At 38.1% G+C, this 23,335-nt stretch overlaps 1 protein-coding gene across 7 annotated transcripts in view; it reads right to left on the reverse strand.

The window, feature by feature from the left end:
- ptpn13 (protein tyrosine phosphatase non-receptor type 13) overlaps positions 1–23,335 on the reverse strand; it is a 91,088-nt gene that overhangs the window by 58,371 nt on the left and 9,382 nt on the right. For 6 of the 7 annotated variants that reach the window (XM_030149711.1, XM_030149715.1, XM_030149712.1 and 3 more), the window contains 5 exons: positions 19,562–19,728; positions 16,038–16,103; positions 12,168–12,353; positions 11,284–11,371; positions 6,975–7,586 (listed from right to left, as the gene is read on the reverse strand). In XM_030149711.1, the coding sequence (XP_030005571.1) occupies positions 6,975–7,586; positions 11,284–11,371; positions 12,168–12,353; positions 16,038–16,103; positions 19,562–19,728 (1,119 nt within the window). Of the gene's footprint in view, positions 1–4,382; positions 4,394–6,974; positions 7,587–11,283; positions 11,372–12,167; positions 12,354–16,037; positions 16,104–19,561; positions 19,729–23,335 lie in introns of those variants that run through there. The other variant, XM_030149716.1, reaches the window with a different exon arrangement.

The following is a 23,335-nucleotide window of genomic DNA, read 5'->3' on the forward strand; positions in this document are numbered from 1 at the left end:
ATATTGTGATCCTAGTATAGTGATTTGTATCGTATCGCCAGATTCTTGCCAATACACAGCCCTAATGTGGAGTTGTGTTAAACGTAGAGACCTGCAGGATGAAGAGAAGGATAAAATGTCAAAACAGTATCCAACTACTATGAGGAGGGATAAGTGAGAAGTTTTCATGATCTGATTAGAAATGGACAAGAAAGAGAAACAAGCAAGAACAGTCAAGTACAGTGGAAAGTGCTCATACTGATCATGTCATTTTCCATCAAACCGATCACCGTAAGCAGATGAGAATTACAGGCAAACCTTTAATTTGTCACATGTCTGTAGGCCTAACACTCAGTTTCATTAGTAATAATAGGCTTTTATTTGCCCTACTGTTGGTAATGCTAAATATACACAGATACAGAGGGATACTTTTGTCATATTACAAATACATTGTTGTAACAGTGAGACATACCAGATATATCAGACTCTGATTTAATAAGCATCAGTATGTGACAGTCAGCTGTTGTTAGTTGCAGTTCAATATGTAAGATATGACATGAATGCATCGTTAGCCTTGACCTACTCTAACAAACTGGACAGGGAGGAGCTGGAGACAACAGTATAAACACAAAATGCTTCTGGGTACTCTAAAACCTCTGCCTTTAGGTGGTACATACAAAAAAATGACATCCAGATTGGTTTCAGTGTTAAGAACTATTTACAATTTTAATCCAGCAATTTTAGTATCTATCAATGAAAACAAAACTGTGAACCATATTTGACCAGAAAAACACCAAAAAGGCTGCATTCTGATTTTTTGTTGAGAAAGACAAGTCTCTAGAATAATCTTGATTTCGCTATTTATTTTGCATTTAGGCATTTTACATTATTTTCAGAAAGGAAAACCTTGATTAATCTATCTGATACATATCGCCCGGCTCTAGGTCCACTTAAAGAGGACAACTTCAATCACATCCTCACATTTCTTTTCCGTTATTTTTATAAGAAAACCATTTCAAAGTGTAACAACAGCCGCAGATATGAAAAGACCCAAAATGCCCGTCATCAGTGGGTTGTGGTGAGTAAATGAACAGGACACATTGTGTCTTCTTTGATCTGTGTAAGTGGTTTATCACTTTAACCTTGATTTTTAGAAGTGATTTATGGTGAAAATAAAACATTTCCAGTGTTGAGTTTCCATTCCAAACCTTAATTCTCATTTTAGGGTTATTTTACAACATAACTGAACATCCCATTATGTATATTTGTATCTGTTATTTTCTTCCTTAACAGATCACAATAGATGTCTAATGTTTTCTCAGTTAGTCTGACGTGGGAATAACCCTTCTCACAGAAATCAAACACAGAATCAGCACTTTGGTTTAATTTTGTAACACTGACCGCATCTTAAACCAGGAAGAGGAAAGATCACAGCTAGAAAAGATTAAATCTGAGATCTTGTTGATAATGTGAAAGTTTTCCGATTAAACACGTACTGCAGAGCTCCTCCTGACCACATTTGGTTACCTCTGAACTTCCACGGAAGTGTGACAACGCAAGACAGATGAAGATATCTTTGTAACACAACTCTCCTCTACTTCAAAGGAATTCAGGTTGTAAGCAGCATGCAAACATACAAACATATCGACATAAACCCAAAGAAAAAACTCTGAAAGTAAAGATGAGTAATTTTGAGTCACTCTCAGCACGTTTTAGTAATATTTAAAGGTGCCAACCAATTGAGGCAAATTGACCATGGTTCCATTGACAGTTTACTACTCCAACTTCTATCCTGTCTGCTTTTTTCTTCTCGGTACAAGGAATCACACTCAGTCACCTGCATAGTGGGGGTGTAACAGTACAGAAAAATTTAGGTTTTGTAGATTTTCGGTACAGGGGGCTTTGGTTCGATACATTTTTGTTATGTTTTCGGTACAGGGGTCTTTGGTTCGATACATTTTTGTTATGTTTTCGGTACGGGGGTCTTTGGTTCGATAGATTTTTGTTATGTTTTCGGTACGGGGGTCTTTGGTTCGATAGATTTTTGTTATGTTTTCGGTACGGGGGTCTTTGGTTCGATACATTTTTGATATGTTTTCGGTACAGGGGTCTTCCATTCAATATATTTTCGGTACAGTGAAGGAGACCAATTTCATTAAAAAAACTTTAAATATAACCAATCTTCACGAAACAATGCCGGCACACCGCTCTTGTTTTGTGGACTTGTCTCTCTCCACTGACATAACTGATAAGGAATCCCAAATGCTCCTAAATAGGTGGAGGGTGTTCCAACTCTGGCTTTGTACCTGTGACGCTGCTCTGAGTTGCCATACAGGTTCACGTTCAGCATGAGTTTCAGCATATGTATGGTGCGTGTACCACTTAGATGTCCGTCTAGGATATCAAATATTGCACATGGGTGGTGCTTGCAGCCAGCCTGCTCATACCGTGTGCGTTCTGCTTCAAGGTTCATGTGGAAACTTAAGGCGAGTGTTTGTGTCCTTCATACAGGCTACATGAACTTGTTCGGTACACCTCCGTATTGTATTGAAGGCCCTGAACCGGCACAAACAAGTGCACCGTTACACCCCCACTCCATAGGTTCTACCCATGTGCCACTCTTTGGCATCAAAAACCCTATTCATCTACTTCTGCCTTCCCTTTTAACTTATCTATCACTTCATTCTCCCTCTTCTTGACACATAAGTGAACATGCTTGCTGTGAGGACACAAACAGCTTCTATAAGCTACCGCCTTCTGGGGTAATCAAGCTGTGAAGACACACAAGCTCAGACAGAGGTTACATAAAGTCTGGTGGTTACCAGGAGAAAGAAGAGAGAACTCTGATTAAAGCATAGGTTAAATCAGATAAGGCTAAAATGTGCAGAAGTCTTAGGCCGTCACTAGGTGTGTTGTATCAAAGTTATAATGAACATACATGTGCATTTCTTAGTCTCTGTATCAACATACACCTAGAATATATAGGAAATATGCAGACGGCATTAAAAACAGTTGAAAAACATGGAAGAGGAGTCACACTGAATACTGTCTTTTGTCTGCAAAAGCCATTAAATTCAATTTTTGGGTTTTTTTTTTGTGCAGGGTGCTTGCTCTTTATCCAAATAAAAATTCGAGACTTTTTCAAAACTGCAATTTTTTCCCCCGGTCTTTGATTTTATGTACTTTTACACTTGTGTGCCTACTTTTTTGGTTGAGATTATACCTGTTGTGTGTAGGAGAAAAATTAATTTTAATAAATGTATGAATAAATAAATGCATAATTCACAGTAAACTACTTTTTACTGACAGAAACTTTTTCAAAACATATGAAAATCACAAAAGTGCATGAATATCACACATACAAGCTTCACTAGAATCATTCCAGTACCGACCAGTCAGTGAAATCATGTTCAGTTTTTTTTATATGCTTTCCTCATGTATTTCTTATCTTACAAGATTATGGGTCTTTGAGCATACTCTAAAATTCAACTATGAGAGAAACTTTTTCCCATACTTTATTAGGACTTTCACACAAAACTCCAGACTTTTCAAGGACTGGAAAACAACGTTTCAAAGTTCCAGACTTTTTAAGACCTGCGCATGCACCCTGTTTGTGGTTTTAATACTGTATCTTAATAAAGAAACAGAGAAAAAAATATGTATGCTCATCACAACCCAGCAAAACAAAGCAAAAAAATGGCCAAAGACTTCCGCTCAGCTAAACTGAAGAAAACATACAGCGTTGATGAAATTAAACTTTAATTCTAAATACAAGAGAAAAGTAAATATTAATACTGCTACTAATTTTTGTGATAAAAATCTAAGATAAACAAAGCTAATGGTCAGACCCTTACAGTAGTGTTTGAAGGGCTTTTATGTATTTCCTGCTGCAGTCCCTGAAGTTAACAAATCAAGCTGTAATCTAATTATGAGAATGTAGGGTTATACTTTCATGAAACGTCCCCCTCCCCCCAGGGCAGCCGTGTTCCGATTATTGTACAACCTGGACCCGCCCCGGCATAGAGCCACATGACCTGCTGCCAAGTGCCGGAAAAGTCCAATAATGTTTGGAATTCCCTCATCCGCTACGCATGACTCCAATTACAGCCTCTTGGTTGGCTAGGAAAGTTTCTACTGATTGAAGCACCTTGGCAACAGAAAGAAAGAGGAGGTGGGGCGTGGGGATGGATGCAAGCGCCGAGTGAGACATAGGGGACCAGGTATAAACATGCCCATGCACACACACAGGCATGCAAACACCAAGCATTAAGTTATGCTCAAGAAATACATATTCAGTTTTTACATGATTTGCAAATGTGCGCGCACACACACACACACACGAAGAGAGAAACAAGACAGGACTGTATTCACTGTGTAAGTGGGTGAAACCTGAGAGCACTGACCACTGCTGCGCCATCACTTTCCTGCAGAAAAGAACAGAAAAAAGTAAGAGAAAGAAAGAAAAGAAGTGGTCTGCCAAGTAACACATCCATGGGGCCCTGCAAATGGTCTGTGCTCAATTAAGCCCCATTCATACCAGAGCAAGAACGCTCTGGGAAGGAATACAAAATGATGTTGGCTCAGCCTTTAGAGTCAATCCACTGTTTTGATGGGAGTAAACATTCCTTTGCGTCAGCATGGTGTCTAACATCAATCATAATTTAACACCATTTGTATGTTACTGACACAAAAATCACACAATGATAATCCTTGCTTGGGAATATGTATTTTCTCCTGGATGTACACACACCCAGTCAATCAATGGTGCTACCTGCCACCATTCTCATTGCCTTGAAAGTATACAAAGCTAAGGGCAGAAGCACAGTTCACCCTGGACACCAAGTGCCTCTGATTAAGATCAGCAAAAGAGGAGAGGAGGGGAGGGGAGGGGAGGGGAGGGGAGGGGAGGGAAGGGGAGGGAAGGGAAGGGAAGGGAAGGGAAGGGAAGGGAAGGGAAGGGAAGGGAAGGGAAGGGAAGGGAAGGGAAGGGAAGGGAAGGGAAGGGAAGGGAAGGGAAGGGAAGGGAAGGGAAGGGAAGGGAAGGGAAGGGAAGGAAAGGAAAGGAAAGGAAAGGAAAGGAAAGGAAAGGAAAGGAAAGGAAAGGAAAGGAAAGGAAAGGAAAGCAGGACTTTGTGGGGATGAAAAGCCACAGTTGAGAAAAAGAATGCTGATGGTTGGTGACTGGGCCAGTATTAAAAATAGCTGCCAGAAGAGCAGGGAGACTGGAGGTTGGACGCAATTGAAAGTGGAGCCCATGGACCGAGACACAGGTAGAAAAGAGTGGAAGAGGTAGAAGACAGTGGTTCATTATGTGAAGCCTTTTATCCCCTCTGCAGCTCCACTGTCCTCAGACGGCCAACACACACAAAGAACCACGTGACTCATTGCATGAAACTAGCCTACCTATGGAGACTTTACCAAGAATTCAATAAGCTCCAGAGGGAAACTTAAAGCTCTTGGGGCTGACTGCTGAGATGTTAAGCAACTGTGTTGTGTGCACTCAGTCCAAGCATGTGATTATACACAGATTTTTTTCTTTTTGAGTCTGTAAATACTCTGACTGTTTGTTTGTATGACCATTAATTATTTTGCACATAATGTACGCTTTTATGTGTGAATATAGCCATTTAGTACACAGAAAGAGTGAGCCTTGGCCTTATAGTATGTTTGACAGCTAGCAGTAGGCTAGAATTAAGCTAGCCTGTAATTGAAATCAGCCATTTGGAAATCTCTGTAACAGTGACTCATACATTCTGTCTAAACACTGCTGCCCAGCCACCACCAATGAGACTTCACTCAAGGCAGCACCCAGCCTCCATCCTGCATGGTAGTTACACAAACTGTGACTAGTCATTGCCTTGCTGTCACATTTCACCTCAGATCATCCAGCTGAATTACTTCAGTGTTCCCATGTAGACTGCAGTTCCACATACTCATGTGTATCACCCGATAAATTCAATACATCACTCAGAAACACATCTCAGTTTGACATGTGTTGTGTATCTGGATGACACAGCTGTAGGATTGTGCAAATATGGTTAAGTGTCTTGGTGGTGTGGTTAAATTGGGAACTTTACTGGGATTTTCCACTTTGGGATTGTGGAGGACCCCACACACACAAAAAAAAAAGTGTTTTACTGGCATATTATCTTTAAACAATCAAGGCCACACATTGCAGGTTTTAACAAAGTACCAGTGCTGCATAATACCTGGCCAAGCACAGACATGTTTAAAAAGAAAATTTAAAAAAAAAAGAACCATCACATTATCTTGCAGTATCTATCATCAAATGATTGGTGCATTTATCTGTATTGCAGTGAGACAAAATAAAAGCACTGAGGTAAAAAAAAAAAACAAAAAAAACCATCTGAATAGAGCTGTGGTTGCACATCCAGGTGTGTTTGGTTTCTAAGCAAGTTAATGACCTTCTTTGTAACATTTCATTTAACGTCATAAAGAATAAATGACGATTTAAGGTCAGCTCACACCAAGAACTAAATGATAACTATAACCACACCATGATGATGATGTAGCTTTTATTCATCTTACTCTTATTAACATTATTGGTGATAAGAATAAGAAAACAGCGGTGCCAGAGCTGCCAGTGTTCAAATTACATACACAACCTATTCTATGCAGTCAGTGGTGAGGGCAGATAAGAGCCTCAGACAGACAGTGTTAAGGGTTATATGGCTTTGTAAATAATGTTTTGTGGACCCTTTGAGACAAAACAGCAGCTATCTGTGTCAAAATAAACATGTTTCTATGTGTATGAGGACAGGAGGATTACATGTGCCTTTCTGAGGATGGGTACAGGTTTTTGTGTGGACAGCCCTTTAGTCTTGAGAAAGAATCACTTACTTCCTTTCAGAAAGTATTACCCTGTTTCAGTAACTATCTGCTGATAATGTCCCTGATTTGCATCCATTTAATACACACACCACATACTGCTGTCTGTCATTTCCATCATTTGCTGATATGAAGCGAGTACTCACCATCCACTGCTTGTCTTAGCACCTGAAGTTTCCTCTGCCTCTCTTTGATCCTGTCGTATGCACTGGTGAGGCCTGATCCTACAGACAGGGCCGAGTGGTGATGAGGCTTTCGACTCTTCAGCCCACCAAACTCCCTGGATGCCAATAAGGGGGATTTGTGTCTGCCTATGGAGTGGGTACTTAAGGCAGTGCTGCCCCTCCGTGCATCCTCTAAGGCCCCAAAGCGTAGCGCCTCTGGGTCAATACAAGCCAAGTCCACAGAGGAGGCCCAGGTCTTCCTAGCCTGACTCGGGCCCGGGTCCCCAATGTGGAAAGGTAAAGACCTTCTGTCCAGTTCCACAGGGCGCCCCTTTTGCTGCGGGTGAAAGGGGTGTAGATAAGGGTATGAGTTCTGGTGCTGGAGTGAGGGGGGCTTGGGGTAAAGTTCTGTAGGTGATCCAGAACTAGGGGGATAATCAGACAAGGAATACGGTAGGACAACCCCCTCTTCAACTTTCAATAAGTCCTGGATTGGCAGGGAGCCCATTGATCGACTGAGACCCCGATTAAGGGACGTCTGCTCCTGACTCCTGGCTCGGTACCGTTCCAGAACCCTGGGGGCGGCGCTCCTCCCTGCAAATACCATAGAACCAATGCTTTATTAAACCATAGACACACACTCACAATGTCCGAACAGCACACAGGCTACCAGAACAAATGACCATTTTCAAAACCAAGCCATTTTCCAATGAAAATTATACCATACAAGGGTCAGAATTATATAATATTTGTATTTGTAACTTTTAAAGTCTAGTCAAAACTCTAAACATAAAGCCATCTTAAAAAATTTAGATGACAATATGCAAATAATATTTTCAAAATTGTCATATCCAACACAGAAAAATTAAATATAATGCCCATCCATCCCTTCTTATAACCTATATGTTAAATTATGAAAAACTTCTTTGTTTGTTACCACCAGTGTGTTGTTCTTCATTTATTTTCTTGTTAAATATCTCAAAAGCACTAAACAGATGTTAAAAGAATACTTTAATATTCCTGTGATACTGTCTTTCACTGTGCACATTAAATGAGATATTGGGAAATGCTGAAATTCCCCTTATTTATTTTATTTATTGCTTTTTATAATTTTCCACTGACGTGTACATCTTAGGCACATACAGATATTCACATACACACTGTACATTCATTTAGATTTACATGTGTACTGTAGGATCATTTTATCAAGTCTGTATCTCTAATATATCCTTTTCTCAACAGTCAGTGGAAGGAACATTTGAAATCAAATAATAGAAAAAAGCATATATTAAAAAAAACAGATCTTGAAGAATAAACATTTGGGAGTGACCATGTAGCTGTGATTGTTTTGTTTATATAAAATAAAATCAGGCCTCTGGATTATCATATATTGAACCCATTTTTCCCAACATGAAGGAAATTCCCCTTATCAATAAAACAAAACTTAACCCAGTGGGAATCATGAAGAAAAACACATCGAGAGGGATTAAGAAGAAATCTGATAAGAATAAACATAGCATGCTTCCTTATGCCTGAATGCCTGTCCAACCTACTATTCAGTTGGAGCAATCCTCCCCCATTCACCGTGACTCTGCGGACTGAAAACCTACAGCAGGCCTCTACGGTCCAACCACCAGAGGACTTGGCTCACGGACAATGAATTACCAAAGGCTCCAGTCAAATAAGGTAAGGAACATGATGACCCGCATACTGCTCAACTCAAATCAAATCCACTTTTTCCACCGTGCTTTCACCAAGCACTGTGATCTGTTTAAAGAATCTATCTATCTACCAATGGCCTAATCACAGATAACATACTTCTCGGAAATCTCGTAAAACATGCTCTAAACTTGATTTTCAGTGGTTAGTTACTGGATTAAAGTATATTTAATTAGAATTAGTGGCAGCAATAGGAACTTTCTACTATACAACCCTCAGGGAGGAACTTTGGCAGCAATTAATAGCAAATAAAGCTAATTAATTTGTAAGGTAAACTAACAACAACACAATAAAAACAACTTAGGCACAAAATACATGCCTCTGACCTGAAGGACTTAGTACTGCTGTTTTCATTGTGCAAATAGTCTGATTCATTCAGTTGCCCCTTTTCTTCATTGTTTCAAACTACACTGCATTTACTTTCTATCTTTAACTGAATTATGACTAGTGCTTTCTTTGACTATACATATATTTTAAGCTTGCGTTTCCAGACAAACCATATATTAAGTCAGTGACAACTAGTATTTTGAAGAAAAGGAGATATACAGACGTTAAAGATACATAAGAAAGCACAAAAACAAGTGAAAGGGGTTGGAAACAGGAGAGAACAGAGGGAGATGTGAAGTCCTATAAAAGCACTGCATGTGGCTGTTTAATCTACAAAGCATATGCTTGGTTTTAACAGGGAAACACATCAAAGACAGACAGTCTGTCTTCCAGGAACTAAAGGAAGCATACAAAGACTAGATTGAGCAAAAAATTTGAAAAACATTTTTTTTCTCCTCCAGGATGTCTTTTATTTTAAGACGCCAATTGTTCCCACACATGTTTTGAAGTCAATACTGGTGCAGTGCTGCTGTCATATGAACTACAGCCATAAATAAATGCAGAGAGAAAATAGGCAATGAACAATTACAACTTGAAACCTCTGCCATATTAGAGCAAGAGAGAGAGAGAGAGAGAGAGAGAGAGAGAGAGAGAGAGAGAGAGAGATTCTCCCTCAGAAGAAAGACGCTTAAGAACTGAGTAATACTCTCTGCATGTACTTTCCCGAGGGCTGGCTGGTCCTTAAACAAAGCACTGATACAAATGGCAGACCAGCAGCTTCACTGGTGACTCCAAAATATGCATCTGCAATCAATGCCGTGCTGTGCTTACATAATTGGGACGACAGCCATGTTTGTGCTCTGCTCCCCTTTCCATGGCCTGGAAAGATGCCGGAGTTCTCTGAGAAACCACTGGGAGGATTTGGTCATATTTTCCTGAATTAAATCTGATTCAAGTGTAAGTGTGTTGTTCCTTGTCTACTTTCAGTTTTTTCCCCCTGGAGGTGTAGGCGGGGGGGGTTATGAGTTAAAGAACAGCTTGCAGGCAGAGAGGCATTTACATCTCATTCTCTCTAAATAAAAGTATCACAAATGTAAACAGTGTATCCAAACACGCTGTCAGCCCCTCACAATCTCACTTTTCAGTGTAAAGAAAAGAACATGATATGCTCTCTTGACTGAATTTACAAACTAAACTCGACAGCTTTACTTTAACATAACAACATGATGTAACATGTTATCATTTCATGATAATATTTCTCAAATGTGGGTCACAACCCAAAAAAAAAACAATTTTTACAAGTCTGAAGACCAAAAGAAACCAGACTCCTTTATCTTAAACATTGCCAACCGTGAAAACCCAATCACCACTCTGATAACGGTTTGTTTTTACACCAAGAAAATGTTTGGTTTTTTAACCCTTTAACTCCTAATGTATCTGTGGTGCTCATTCTGAATGTATGATTCATTTTAAATATTCATGAAAATTAAACCTTTTGCTCAATAAGAAAATTTGAAAATGTGCTGATAGAATAGACCTTGCACTTTCCACAGACATCTGAGCATGCTCAGTGCACCCCCCGCTGCTTGTGCAAAGGGGGACAAATCAAAGAGTAGTGAGTGAGACCAACTTGAGACAACTCGGTTTGGGCTTTTTTTTTTTTTTAAGACACCGTTTTCCTTTTTGTTTTTTGTGTATACTGTTGTTTGTAGCGTTGCTGTGATTTTTTTTTTTTTTTTTTTTTTTTTACAGTGTTTTCACTGACTTCTGTCTGTGTAACTGCTTTTTGGAGTTCAGCCAGGTGCCAAAAAGCAGCTGGACTGATTTAGAAAAACAGCCTCAAAACAAAAACTACTGCGCCTAAATTCAAATCCTTGTTATTGTTGTTGTTCAGTGTGTTCCAGTTCACATCCTAAATGTTCAACATCCTAAATCTCTTATTGATGTACATTCTGAGTGTCTAATTTAGTAAAAACCTGTCAAACCTCAATTCCTCTCTTTGTCTTTTTTCTGTTCTTCCACCTGTTTTGACCCTAAAACACACCGTAAAACAAAACCACTGAAAAAAAGGAACACAAGCACATGCTCACAGACGCTTTCATGACACTTCTACAGCTGCAAATTCCAACTAGCTCGTTTCATTAAAATAATGCCTCAGGGGTTAAAGGGTTAACAAGGTCACTCTTATGCCAAACAAGTTCAACTCCAGTTCCTCTGAGTGTGCTAGAGATGCAGCTCATCTTACCTGAGGGCAGGCCTTTCCCCCTCAGTCTCTCTCGAATCTCCTTACTCCGCTCAGGAAGAGACTCTCTATCAGTCAGCAGACCGTCCAGCTGAGAGAGACAGAGTTCAAGTAGAGATAAGAAAAACAAAGGGAGTGGGTGAAGGGGGAAGAGACAACACTACGCCAACTGACACTCATCCATCCTGAATCAAAATCTCTTAAATTCAACTAAACAACAGCACTTGTTGCAATAAAAGGGGGTGATGTGCAATAATATCGCAATATTTCACTTCATGATACTGTATTGATATTTAAAAGTACAGTATTGATATCTTTAGGTATTTATTCAAATGCAGAGACGGCAGGGGTTCATTTTTGTATTTTGTTTTTCTTTTTTGTTTATCAAGCTCTTTTATTTCTATATTCACACGGGTATTTTGCTCTGTTGTTTGTATACTACAAAAGTAGTATTATGATATTGCAGGTCATACATGCAGTTTTTTGAAATTGATAACAGTTATTTCAAGCATCCTGAAATCACTTTTTACTGTCTGAAAGAGGCAAATGTTTGTTTTTTTATTGGGAATGCACAAAAATAATGTTCTGATGTTGGATGATTCAGGGACTGAACACTATGCATTCTTTTCACAATAGAATACGAACATTTAAGCAGAGTCTTAAACTGTAAAACATAATTTATTTATTTGTGTGATTTTTGTACTGGTAAACCTGCCTGTAGGAACTTTATTTATCCAAATCCTGCTCTTTTAAGTTTTTCCAGGAAATAATCTTTTAAAAAAGAAACATCCTAGTACTGTGATCCTAGTACTGTGATTAGTGTCATATTGCCAGATTCTTGCCAATATACACCCCTAGTGTTTGACTCACAAAAATCAGGTGCTTACCTGAGAAAGACTGCCCAGTACCAACCGCACCAGTTTTCTGACATAGGAGAAGGGAGGGTCATAGTTGGAGTTTCTGATGTGTTTGCTGCAGATGTCCAGCACCGTGCGCAACGACATTCGACTCAACGTGACGTCATCACACATGTTGAGAAGCAGGCTGTTTAGGTGTTCCCCCAACTTCATGGGCTGTGTGCCAAACAAACTGTCAGTAAACATTCATAGTGGTATGTACTGTGAAGTGGTACGCAAGGGTTTTCCTTCAGTGTTCAGAAGGCTGATCATTCAATTATTCCATGGTTGTTAATTTCACTGTTTTGCTCCAAATTATTACCCGCTGGGAAATCTGGCAACACCTGTAGTCAAAATACTATTCATCCTCATCAGTTTGAAACATACTGATAAACACTGACATTAATCATAAGAATGTATTTGATAATACCTGATTGAAAGATGATTCATTGGCTAAACTTCATAATATGAACATGACCCTGCATTTGAACAGACTCAGTGTAATGACAGATGTACTACTATGTTTTTAACAAAATAAAATGAGAAAAAGAAATATAAAGCTTAATATTTAAACAGTTCTTGTGGCGCCACGAGTACAGACTTCTGAATATACATAGAAAACTGTTTGTCCCGCTTGAGCACTCCATTCCTGTGCTGAAGTCATTCATTGGTAAAACACAAAACATACTCCCCAGAGAGTTTTTTTTTTCCTATTTGACTACTTTGGTATAAATATGTATTTGTCAGTATGTAGATAATTCACCCACATGCAGCGCGTCAAGTGGGGACCAGCAAAAACTAGATCTGCTAAAGTAAATTTCAATGCACTCCACATTAATTATACATGAGTCTGGTTCAGGAGGTGTCCCACGTGGCCTGGATGCTACATCAATTAGTGCTGATCTGTTACCTTCTGATGGGTTTTTAAGGAAAAAACTCATTAAAGCAGGAGTGTCAAATATCCACCAACCAAAGGGTCCAATCCGGCCCCTGAGATAAATTTGTGAAATATAAAAATTACCATACTTTCTGGGCTATAAGCCGCACCCACCAAATTTTAAAAGAAAAAAAATTTGTACATATATAGGCCGCACCTGACTATAAGCCACAGGTGTCCACGTTGTAACATGAGAAATTTACACAGAAAGATGGTAAACAGACAGATGATTTAAATATCTATTTCCATTCCTTAACTGCTTTTTTACAAACAGTGTCTGTAACATGGCAGTAAAACGGCAGGAACAGGCTGGTTCATAAACCCAGAACAGTCACTGATCTGTCTCTTCCTCTTCCTTCTGCTCATTAAACCACTGCAGTCGTCTTCTTCAGTGTTCTTCAGTTGAATAGAATAGAATAGAATAGAATGCCTTTATTGTCATTATACGTATGTACAAAGAAATTGTAAGAGACAACGCTCTAGTGGTGCGTAGTGCAAACAGTTTAAAGAAGAAGAAAGAAAAGAGTAAATATATATACAGAATAAAAACAGGCATGTCACCGACCAAGAAGCAGTAGAATATCCTCAAAGGCTCCGTCACACTCCTTCTACATCTCTCTTCTGTTGTCTCTCTCAGTGTCTCTTCCGTGCTGCAGTTCTATTTCTTTCTTTACAGACACATCGATTGGTTTGAACTTCAAAGCTGCGTCATACGCATTTCTTTGTGTGTTTTCCATGATGAGGGTTTATGCGTGACACACAAAGTGATTAAGTTAAGTTTAAAACTTCTCCTCTTCATCACCTCTTCCACCTGTCTGTCTCGCTTTTGTGCTTCCTGCTAGAGCGCCCCCTGGAGGACATTAGCCCGTAGAAATCTATACTTGAGCCGCATCGTTGTATAAGCCGCAGGGTTCAAAGCGTGAGAAAAAAGTAGGTTATAGTCCGGAAAGTACGGTACCCTGAAAATATTAAATCATGTTAGTTCACTTTTCACATTCAGCCCATTTCAATCTCAAGTGGGTCAGCCCAGTAAAATACTATCAGAATAACCCATAAGTAGTAACAACTTCAAATTTGTCTGTTTTAGTGTAAAAAAAAAAAAAGCAACATTACATGAAAATGTTTACATTTACAGACTATCCTTTCACAAAAAACGTGAATAACCTGAACAAATATGAACAACCTGAAATGTCTAAGGAGAAGTAAGTGCAATTTTAACAATATTCTGCTTGTTACTAAATGTTTTGTGTATTTGTAGATCCACTGTGATCTGTAAGTTGTAATGTACATGCGTAAATGAGAAGCTGAGGCATAAAATGGTTAAAATTGCACTTATTTTTCTTAATAAAGTTTGGTTTGTTCATAGTTGTTCATATTATTCACTTTTTTAAAGTATAATTTGTAGATATAAACATTCTCATTATGTAATTGTACATTTTTCACTGTATGTTGACATTATTTATATATTATCTTGTTATTGTTTTACTGGTCTGGCCCACTTCAGATCAGATTGGGCTGAATGTAGCCCATGAACTAAAATGACTTTGACAACCCTGCTTTAAAGGTAGATTTTCAGCATAAATTCCTCTCCAAACTCATGTCAGCGTGAACAACTTTCAAATATTTCTTTCATTTGGGTTGAGGACAAATGTGCATCTCCGTTACTCAAACAACGTAATAAAATCCTTAAGATTTTTTGACAATTATTTCATGTACACTTTGGAAAGCAGAGATAAAGATAGCATTAAACATGTTGTCTGTACAGTGTGTCCCCTTTTGGCTACACACAGCAGATATGTTGCAGACATTTCACAGCTGCTTTGAGCACTACTAACTAAATTCCAGGGTTTGGAAAAGGACATAAGTGGTGCGCTGCTTGATTGTAAACTAATGCATATTCAGGTAAACCTTAACAGGGTTTAAACTCTTTTTAAAACCCCAGCTATTAAATTTGTTGTTGGCTACATGACTGAAACCACTTCGAAGGCATGGAAAGATGTATTAAGGACGGCAAAATTTTGTGTTTGAGCTTGACTTAGTGATTAAGAAGAGCAAAAAAAACCCAAAAAACTAAAGACAATATCCTGAAGTGATTTATAATTTTTCAGGTTTGTATTTTAACAGCTGGAGTCATATCTTATGTCATATCGCACAGATATCAATTGGGAAAAAAAAAAAATTGCTGCTATTTCCAGATTATGCTTGTGATGCCCATAATTATGTCATCAATAAACTTTCATTATGTATATTATGGTAAGTAAGGTTCATTATACAAGGTTCATACACATTTTTCAAGGTCAAATTCAAGTGCTTTTCAGCACTTTTAAGGGTCATTTTCTAATTTTTCCGGCACAGCACCTTATCGCTGGAGTAAAATACATATCTACAGGAATACATATACTCATGATTATTTTTTTTCCACTTTTTATCACAATGATGTACATTGTATTATGCTATAAACATCTAAAATTATGTTTCATAATAGCAAAAAGTTTAGAAATTAAAGGAGAACACAAAGTTTTATCCAAAAAATGGAAAGCCACTTGGCATTCTTCAAGCACACTCACACCGAACCAAAGATTAAGATAAAAACTTACCTAGAGTTGACCTGAGAACACCCGTTAATTTGTTTGTTTTTTCTTTTTTTCATAAATGTTTATTTTTCTAAACATATCACCTCTCTGTAAGTAGCTTTAGCTTGGCATCTAACCTGGCAGAGTTAATATGAAAAATAAATAAACATATCACATCACAGAGTTATAACTGCGAGCACTTTCAAGCACTTAAACTAAATTTCAAGCACTTTTCAGACCTTGAAAACACAATATTGAAATTCAAGCATTTTCCAGGATTTCAAGCATTTGTGCAAACCCTGTTTATAAGCTCTTTTGTATCCTAACAAAGCATTGGTTGTAATGATTTACCTGACTCTGGGGGATCTCATAGTCTGCTCCCCAGAACAAGGTCATCCCCAAAGAGTACATGTGCATCTGTTAAAAGAAAAACACACACACACATACACAAAATCAGTTACAAGCTAAATTATGCCACTAAAAATTAAACCTAAAGGCGAGCCCATACATGGACTAGTATGAAAAGGTTTGGGTTGTTCCAACAAAACTGGTTGTCTAACAGTGGTGATTTCTCATACACTGCAAGGGAAGCCCAGCTTCCCCTAAAATTACGAAAATTAAATGGTTAAATATATACAGTTGTGTTGACATTTTATTGACTACAAATGTGTTAGAACACGTTCATCTCAAAGACGAGTTCGGTCGGTCAGAATCAGCTTTATCACAAATCAACGGACGCGATGTTGTTCACTTGTCCTCCATTCCCGTTGTGCTGTTTTCTCCTCCATCTCTGCTCAGTGCATTTGTCCGTGGACTCCGGGCGTCTCTGGGCTTCAGTGGGACTGAGTGGAACAGTTTTTTCATTGCCTCAAAACTGGACAGTAATTGGATAAATGCCACAATGTTGTCCCGCCCCCGGACGCCGGGTGTCTCCGGGGATGAATGGAGCTGTGGGCGGAGCTCGGCCGGGCTGGATGCCAGAATCCCACGTGCTGATTGGAGGATCAGTCGAAAGGTTGAATCCCGTTTGATTGACAGCTATTTTGAGATCTACTCCTTCACTGACAGAGTTCAGTTTAATACCGTCGCGCATTCTGCTGTGAAATCGAGAGAAACCACTACGAAATTACTCGTTCATTTCTTGCACTGTATATAAAACACACTCATTGTACTTCCTTGTTTCAATTTAACATAATTTCAACGTTTTCTTGTTTCAGTTCCATAATTTAATCATTTCTTGTTCGACTTTAATATCATTTTGTAGATAGTTAAATCAATCAAACTGTCGGCTCGGTCGCAGTGAAAGGAGCATCTCTTGTTTAAAAAGGCTGAAGTCTTACACCCACAACACACTGGGCCAAGGCAGTCTAAGCAGCCCAGCTCTGCTGGACATTGAGAGGACACTGGTCAAGTCCCAGGAAAGGACGCCTACTTGGTACGATAAGGTCACTGAGCATTTTCTTAAAAAGGAACGGAGGGCCGAATTTATGTTTGAATAACTTGACAATTTTTTTTTATGTAAGCCGACAATGAGCTTCCCCTGTCTGAAAGACGAGAAGCCGCCACTGTTGTCTAACCTTTTCAAAAAACACACCACAGGACTTATTCAGCTTATCCTGCCCACTTATATTATGAAAGAAAGAGAAAAAAACTGTCCGGTGAAAAAAGGAGAGGCACATTACAGCTCAATGACTGCTTAAGTGTAATACAAGTTCAACTCATTCCTCTTTGGAAAAGAAAAAGACAGGGGCTTTTCAGTCTAAATCCAAAAACATTTTTCCATTTTCCTCTCCTTATTACTGTGCACTCATTGCTTGGGAGAGAAATCACTTCCCCTGAATGTTGGGCTTGGTAGAGGAAAGAATAATTCAGGGATTGCCAAAGAATGCAACATAGCCTTCAAGGACTTTAAGGAGCGGAGCTCAGGTTCACATTTAAAGACACACTCACACTTTCGGAGAATGTGGAAAAATTAAAGTCTCAACAATAGCACCATGTACACAGAGAAAAAAAGAAACAGCAAAAAGGAAAAGTCGTGGCAGTCACAGCTGACGTATGTTTACCCGCAGTTTGTCATAATGACAGAAACAGATTATATTTTCTACACAGAAATAATTCAGCTGGGGAGACGGGACCAGAGCTGGAAAACTGACTCAGCACAAAACTGTGTTGAGGTCTATGGGACCGTGCCAGAGACAAGAATCCAGTCATGCAAGCTTTTTTGCTCGTCTACCAGAGGGGCAGAATCCAGCAGAGGGGGCGTTGTCATGCACATGTCACACAGCACTCTGCTCAAGTCTAATGCAACCATTAGCAATGATGTTTACAAAGGGTTGTAATATAGTTTCTTTATAAAAACTCAACAAGAAAACATAGTAAAAATGTGCACAGTATTGAAAATACTCAGTAAGAACACAACTAAATAGTTTAGTCTCTATTTGCACATAGTACATCCTCAGCTCTCTTGTATGACGGTGTATTCAGGCCACATAAGAAAATAAAAACACTTGTCACTACGAGAATAAAGTCATAAAATATCGAGATAAAACCCAAAATTTCATGAGAATAAAGTCGAATACAAAAAGAGTCATAATTTTATGAGATTGAAGTTGTCATATTTCAAGAATAAAGCCATAACATTATGAGAATAACATCGTAATTTAAAAACAGGTGAGAAAAATATCATAATTTACAAGAATAACGTTGCACCCACTCATCGCATAATGGAGAATTTATACCTTCATTTGGGGTTTACACATGGCGAAATACTAAGCCTATTAGCCCCGCCCACCATCAACACATTAGCATTAGTCGTCCAGTCCAACAGAAGTGAAAGTTGCTAGTTCGCTTGTTGCGTTTGTTGTAACCGGAAACTCTGTCATCAACAAGGTTTAAGGCTTACAATTTCTAAATTATGACTTTTTAATCGCACTATTGCAAATTTATTTTCAAAATATTACAACTTGAATCTCATAAAAGTACAGCATTATTTTCATTAAATTGAGTTTTTTTTAAACTACAATTTTAAATGGCTCTGTTCAGCTGTGCATATAACAACTGAAAGGGTTCTATCTGCACTCTTCTCTTTTACTTTATTTTAATTGATTTTTATTTATGTTTTATTGATTATGTTTTAATTGTAATTGTGTGTTTTTAACCTGTCTCTTTTCCACTTTTGTAACGCACTGTGAATTGCCCTGTGTATGAATTGTGTTATACAAATAAATTTGCCTCGCCTTGCCTATTCTCATAATATTATGGCTTTATTCTCAAAATATTACAACTTTATTCTCATAAAATTATGGGTTTTATCTCAATATTTTCCAACTTTATTCTTGTAGTGACCAGTGTTTTAATTTTCTTATGTGGCCTGTACACCGTCGTACTCTTGGGTTCATGGTTTTGAAGTTTTCTTAAGTTATCATCTCTGTCTTTTTTTCTCTGTCCAGATGATCCTACACAGCTTCTATAATTGTCACATTTTTTCTGAAATGTTGTTTTTAATGCTGTGTATTATATATATTCTAGTTGTCTCATGATGGAGAGAGTGAGAAATGCATATGTATGGTCTTTAAAACTAAGACTTTTGTGCAGTACTGCATGTAAAAGTCCTTTTACATTCCAGAAGGTTGTAAATGACAAGCGCTTCTAAGGTTACAACCAACAACTTCCAATTTATTTACTACTATCAGCCTTTAATTAATCACCTGAGTAATCTGAGACTTAGAAGCAAGAGTTAGATGGTAAAGTAAGAGCATTTATGCTAAATCTGGAAAAAAAAAAGTTTATACAACACAAAGCAGAGAAATATTGAAAGGAAAAGACAAAAGAATATCTGATTTCTTTCTACAAATACTATTTATATAAGTTAATACCTTTTCTATGTCAGAGACAGAAGCCAGGGTAACCCCCTCCATGACCTCTGGGGCTGTGAAGGCTCTTAAGTCCTGCTGAGTGACATACTCGTCAGTAAATGAGATGTTGCCAGAGGGCATGAGCAGGAGTGACCAGGGAGAGATGATGAAGCCCATGGCTGAAGGGTCTAAAGAGGAAACACACCATTTTAGCATTAGAGATAACGTCAGTGGCAAATGCTAGTATACAAACATGAGAAGGCCTTAAAAGGAATCCAGGTATACTGTGTATCTGCCGTCCCTGCATCAGTGATGAAAACAATAGGGACAATATGAGACCACCGATTATTTAGATTCGTGGACACGGTTACACATTTACACACACTGTGTTGATGTGAAGTACAATACTATCAGCATTTATAACCCGATTTCAGCAAACTGTAGACATATCCATCCACAGTGGATGTTTCTTGCTAAGGCTTTGGCATTTATGGAAATTCAAGATGACTGAAGTAAACAAAAACACATGTTGCATTCTTAGTCTGCAAGAAAATAACTGTAGAAGAGACACAAAAGCAGAAAGGAATGGCTACACAGCATAATTCTCTTTTCCTACAAAGCCACAGCAACAGTATGGTTAGAGAGTGTTTTAAAAATATACAGAGGAATGTTTGAGCAGCTTTGCAAAATTCTTTTCTTTGACTTGATGCTTAACTCTGAGATGAGCAGGGAGAGGGACAGGGGAACTGAATGTGAGGCACCGAATATCTACTTACAAAAGTTGGAATTTACAAAGTAAATACAAGTTTCCTGTTTAAAACCAGTGAGACCATTTGGAGATCTTACTCGAAAGGAGAGTGGGTTAGTAGGTGGATCCAACTCACAACATCAGTTCAAACAAGAATGTCTGCAATTTGATTCATGACACCATTCACTGTGGGTGGTAAATAAATCATTCCAACCCATAGAAACATTTACACATCTGGATATGAGGCCTTTAAATTAGTAATTAGTTTTTTTTAAAAAGGTGCTAAATTCACCAGGTCCGCATTCTTCATCCTAACGTGTCATTCTATAGCCTCAGCCTGACAGACTGAGACTGTTATTGCTCAGGGAAGGAACTCATTTTCAACTGCCCTGGTACTGTAGAAGGGTGGCCTCTAAAAGTAGAGGCTTGCAAACTACACTGTGTACCATAAATTAAATTCCAGACCAAGCGTGCCATTAAAGCACCAGGCTGGCAGATGCAGAGTAGAATACGTTGGTACAGAGTTGCACACTGGAACAAACTGCACAGTGAAAAACACAAGGATTGAAATTGCTGCCTTCGACACAAACTTCAATACACTGTGGAGAAAAACAAATAGAACTCCTCCAAAAAATCAGAAATACTTGCACATATTCAGTTATTCAAACAAATCATTCTTATGCAAACATAAACACAGTCACTAACCACTACTGTTTACACAGAAAAAAAACACTGCCCTGGTGGTTTGAGTTTGACAAAGTGAATCACAGTGTTTGAGAATCATGCAAAACTTGGCTACGTTGACCATGCATCAGCTCCGTCTATATGTTACAACAAAGATGGCAGATCCAAATTACATCATCAAATTACATCAAGTCTGGAAATGGTTCATTTCACTTTGGCAATAAACCGGTCAAGCCTGTTTTATATGAAATTACATGAAATTCATTTCAAAATCTGAATCTGTGATCTATTTTTGTGTATAAACTGGTAAACACCCCATCACTATATGTAATTGCTGACCTGGGTTCCAGTGGTTATCATCCATCCAATCTGACAGTAAAGTAGTAGTAGATTTAGTAGAAGCAGATTTTACTCAGGCTGCACAATTTGGTGAAAAAGTCAGATTGAAATGATTGCAGGCAAAGACCAGTTGTGATTTCATTTATGCACACATAACCCAGAACTCACTTACAACTATCAAATCAAACAGAAAACCTTACCTAGCATAAAATAATAAAAAAGGCAAATACAATGACTTTAAGAAATATTTTAAAAAGTGTTGTGACATTCATTTTCCGTGTTTTACACTGTTGGTCTCTCTAGTCTGCTATCAATAAACTCAAAATAGCACCAAACAACAGGGATTGTATTATATTATTTGCTATCTTTTTTCCCAATTACTGCAATTAGATCAATCTAAATCCCCCTTAATCTGGATCTTTAAACTACAGCCTTTTGTGTTATGTAATTGAACAGGCAGATAATGCAGTTACAATTGTGATTCAGTTAACTGCAGTCCTACTTTTTCCCCCATTGCTCAGTTATATAGTACAGTATATAACATCTGATTCATACACTCTTCAAATTTCTGCATCATATAAGAGTTCTATATCTCTACAAAAAGCTAGGACTGAGCAATAATGCTATAAATGCTATGACAACAATATTGATATCAGTAATTGTGGTAAATGTTAAATCAGTATTTCTTCCCAGTTTAAAGGTTAACTTTTGGTACAGAGCAAAAGTTGAAGAAATTGGATTGTTATTTGTGGTTTTAAACTCGTCTTTCGGGTCAAAACAGGACATTTTCAGCAATCTAGAGGTAGAAAGTTGTCAAGTATTATTAGAATGACCTTCATCTTGATGACAGCGAAGGGGAATTTTCCTCAGTGGTCTGGAGTTTAATATGATTCTAAAAACAACCGTTATTCATTCAGGTGTGGACAGGAGAACAGAGCACAGTGCAAAGATGGTTATGTCACAAGCTCTGCAGTGTAATACTGATTAAGTAACAAAATATAATGTACAGTTGCAGAATAAATTATTAGACCATCAGAAGCTATCAAAAACAATGGTTATGCAATGAAGTACTAACTCCTGTGAGTATCGTGACTAAAACAGACAGAAAAGAAAACATGGAATGCCTAAAAGCACTGTTTTTGTCAGTACAATGACATAGATATCGATGTAAGAAATGAAGTGATTTTGAATATTATCAAGGAAAACATTAAATGGATAGATATCAGCTCTGAAATTAAACTACTATGAGCTATTTTTGTTATCATTATATTTGTCCAAACAAATAGAATAGAATAGAATAGAATAGAATAGAATAGAATAGAATTTATTTGTCATTTGACAGCACAGTAAAATGTACAGTACAGCAAGCGGAACATAAATGTACCTTTAGTTGCACCAGGCATAAATGAACATGAAACTGAAGAAAACAAGGGCGGTCTAATAATTTTTTCCATGACTGAATTCCTAGTTTCCAACCTTGCATTTTGTTCTCATTGGACTATTACCCAAGAGCATCTGTGTATAACCTCATACATGCAACCTCAGCAGAAATGGCACATTCACAGATTACACTGATAAGAGGGAATTCCTTCTGTGTGCGAGGACCATCAACCATTCAACACAACTGGAATTCGAGGTCAAGCTGGTTCAAACACAAATGCTCATGGACACGAGCTGATCACTGAATCCTAAAGTTACTCAAAGCCCAGATATTACTAACACAGCCACAGGAATTAGAGTTTTATCAGAGGCTGTCAAACTCCTTTTTAGCAACACAGAGGGCATAGTGGTGCCTGTTGACTCACATCCTGTTCTGTGTCTAGAGGTAAGCCCTCCCTTAGTCATCCATCATTCATGTTGTCTTAACTTACAAAAATACACAATTATTTGACCTTATCTCTCCCAGCATTCAAGGACAAACAGAAATTTACGGGCACAAATGAATCACAAAAAATAGGATTTAAAAAAAAAAAAAAATTCAGCACAGAATTACAACCGCCCAATGTACAACAAACTGCCAAATG

The sequence above is a fragment of the Sphaeramia orbicularis genome, chromosome 12 (assembly GCF_902148855.1).
Source record: "Sphaeramia orbicularis chromosome 12, fSphaOr1.1, whole genome shotgun sequence".
In the NCBI taxonomy this organism is placed as follows: Eukaryota; Metazoa; Chordata; class Actinopteri; order Kurtiformes; family Apogonidae; genus Sphaeramia; species Sphaeramia orbicularis.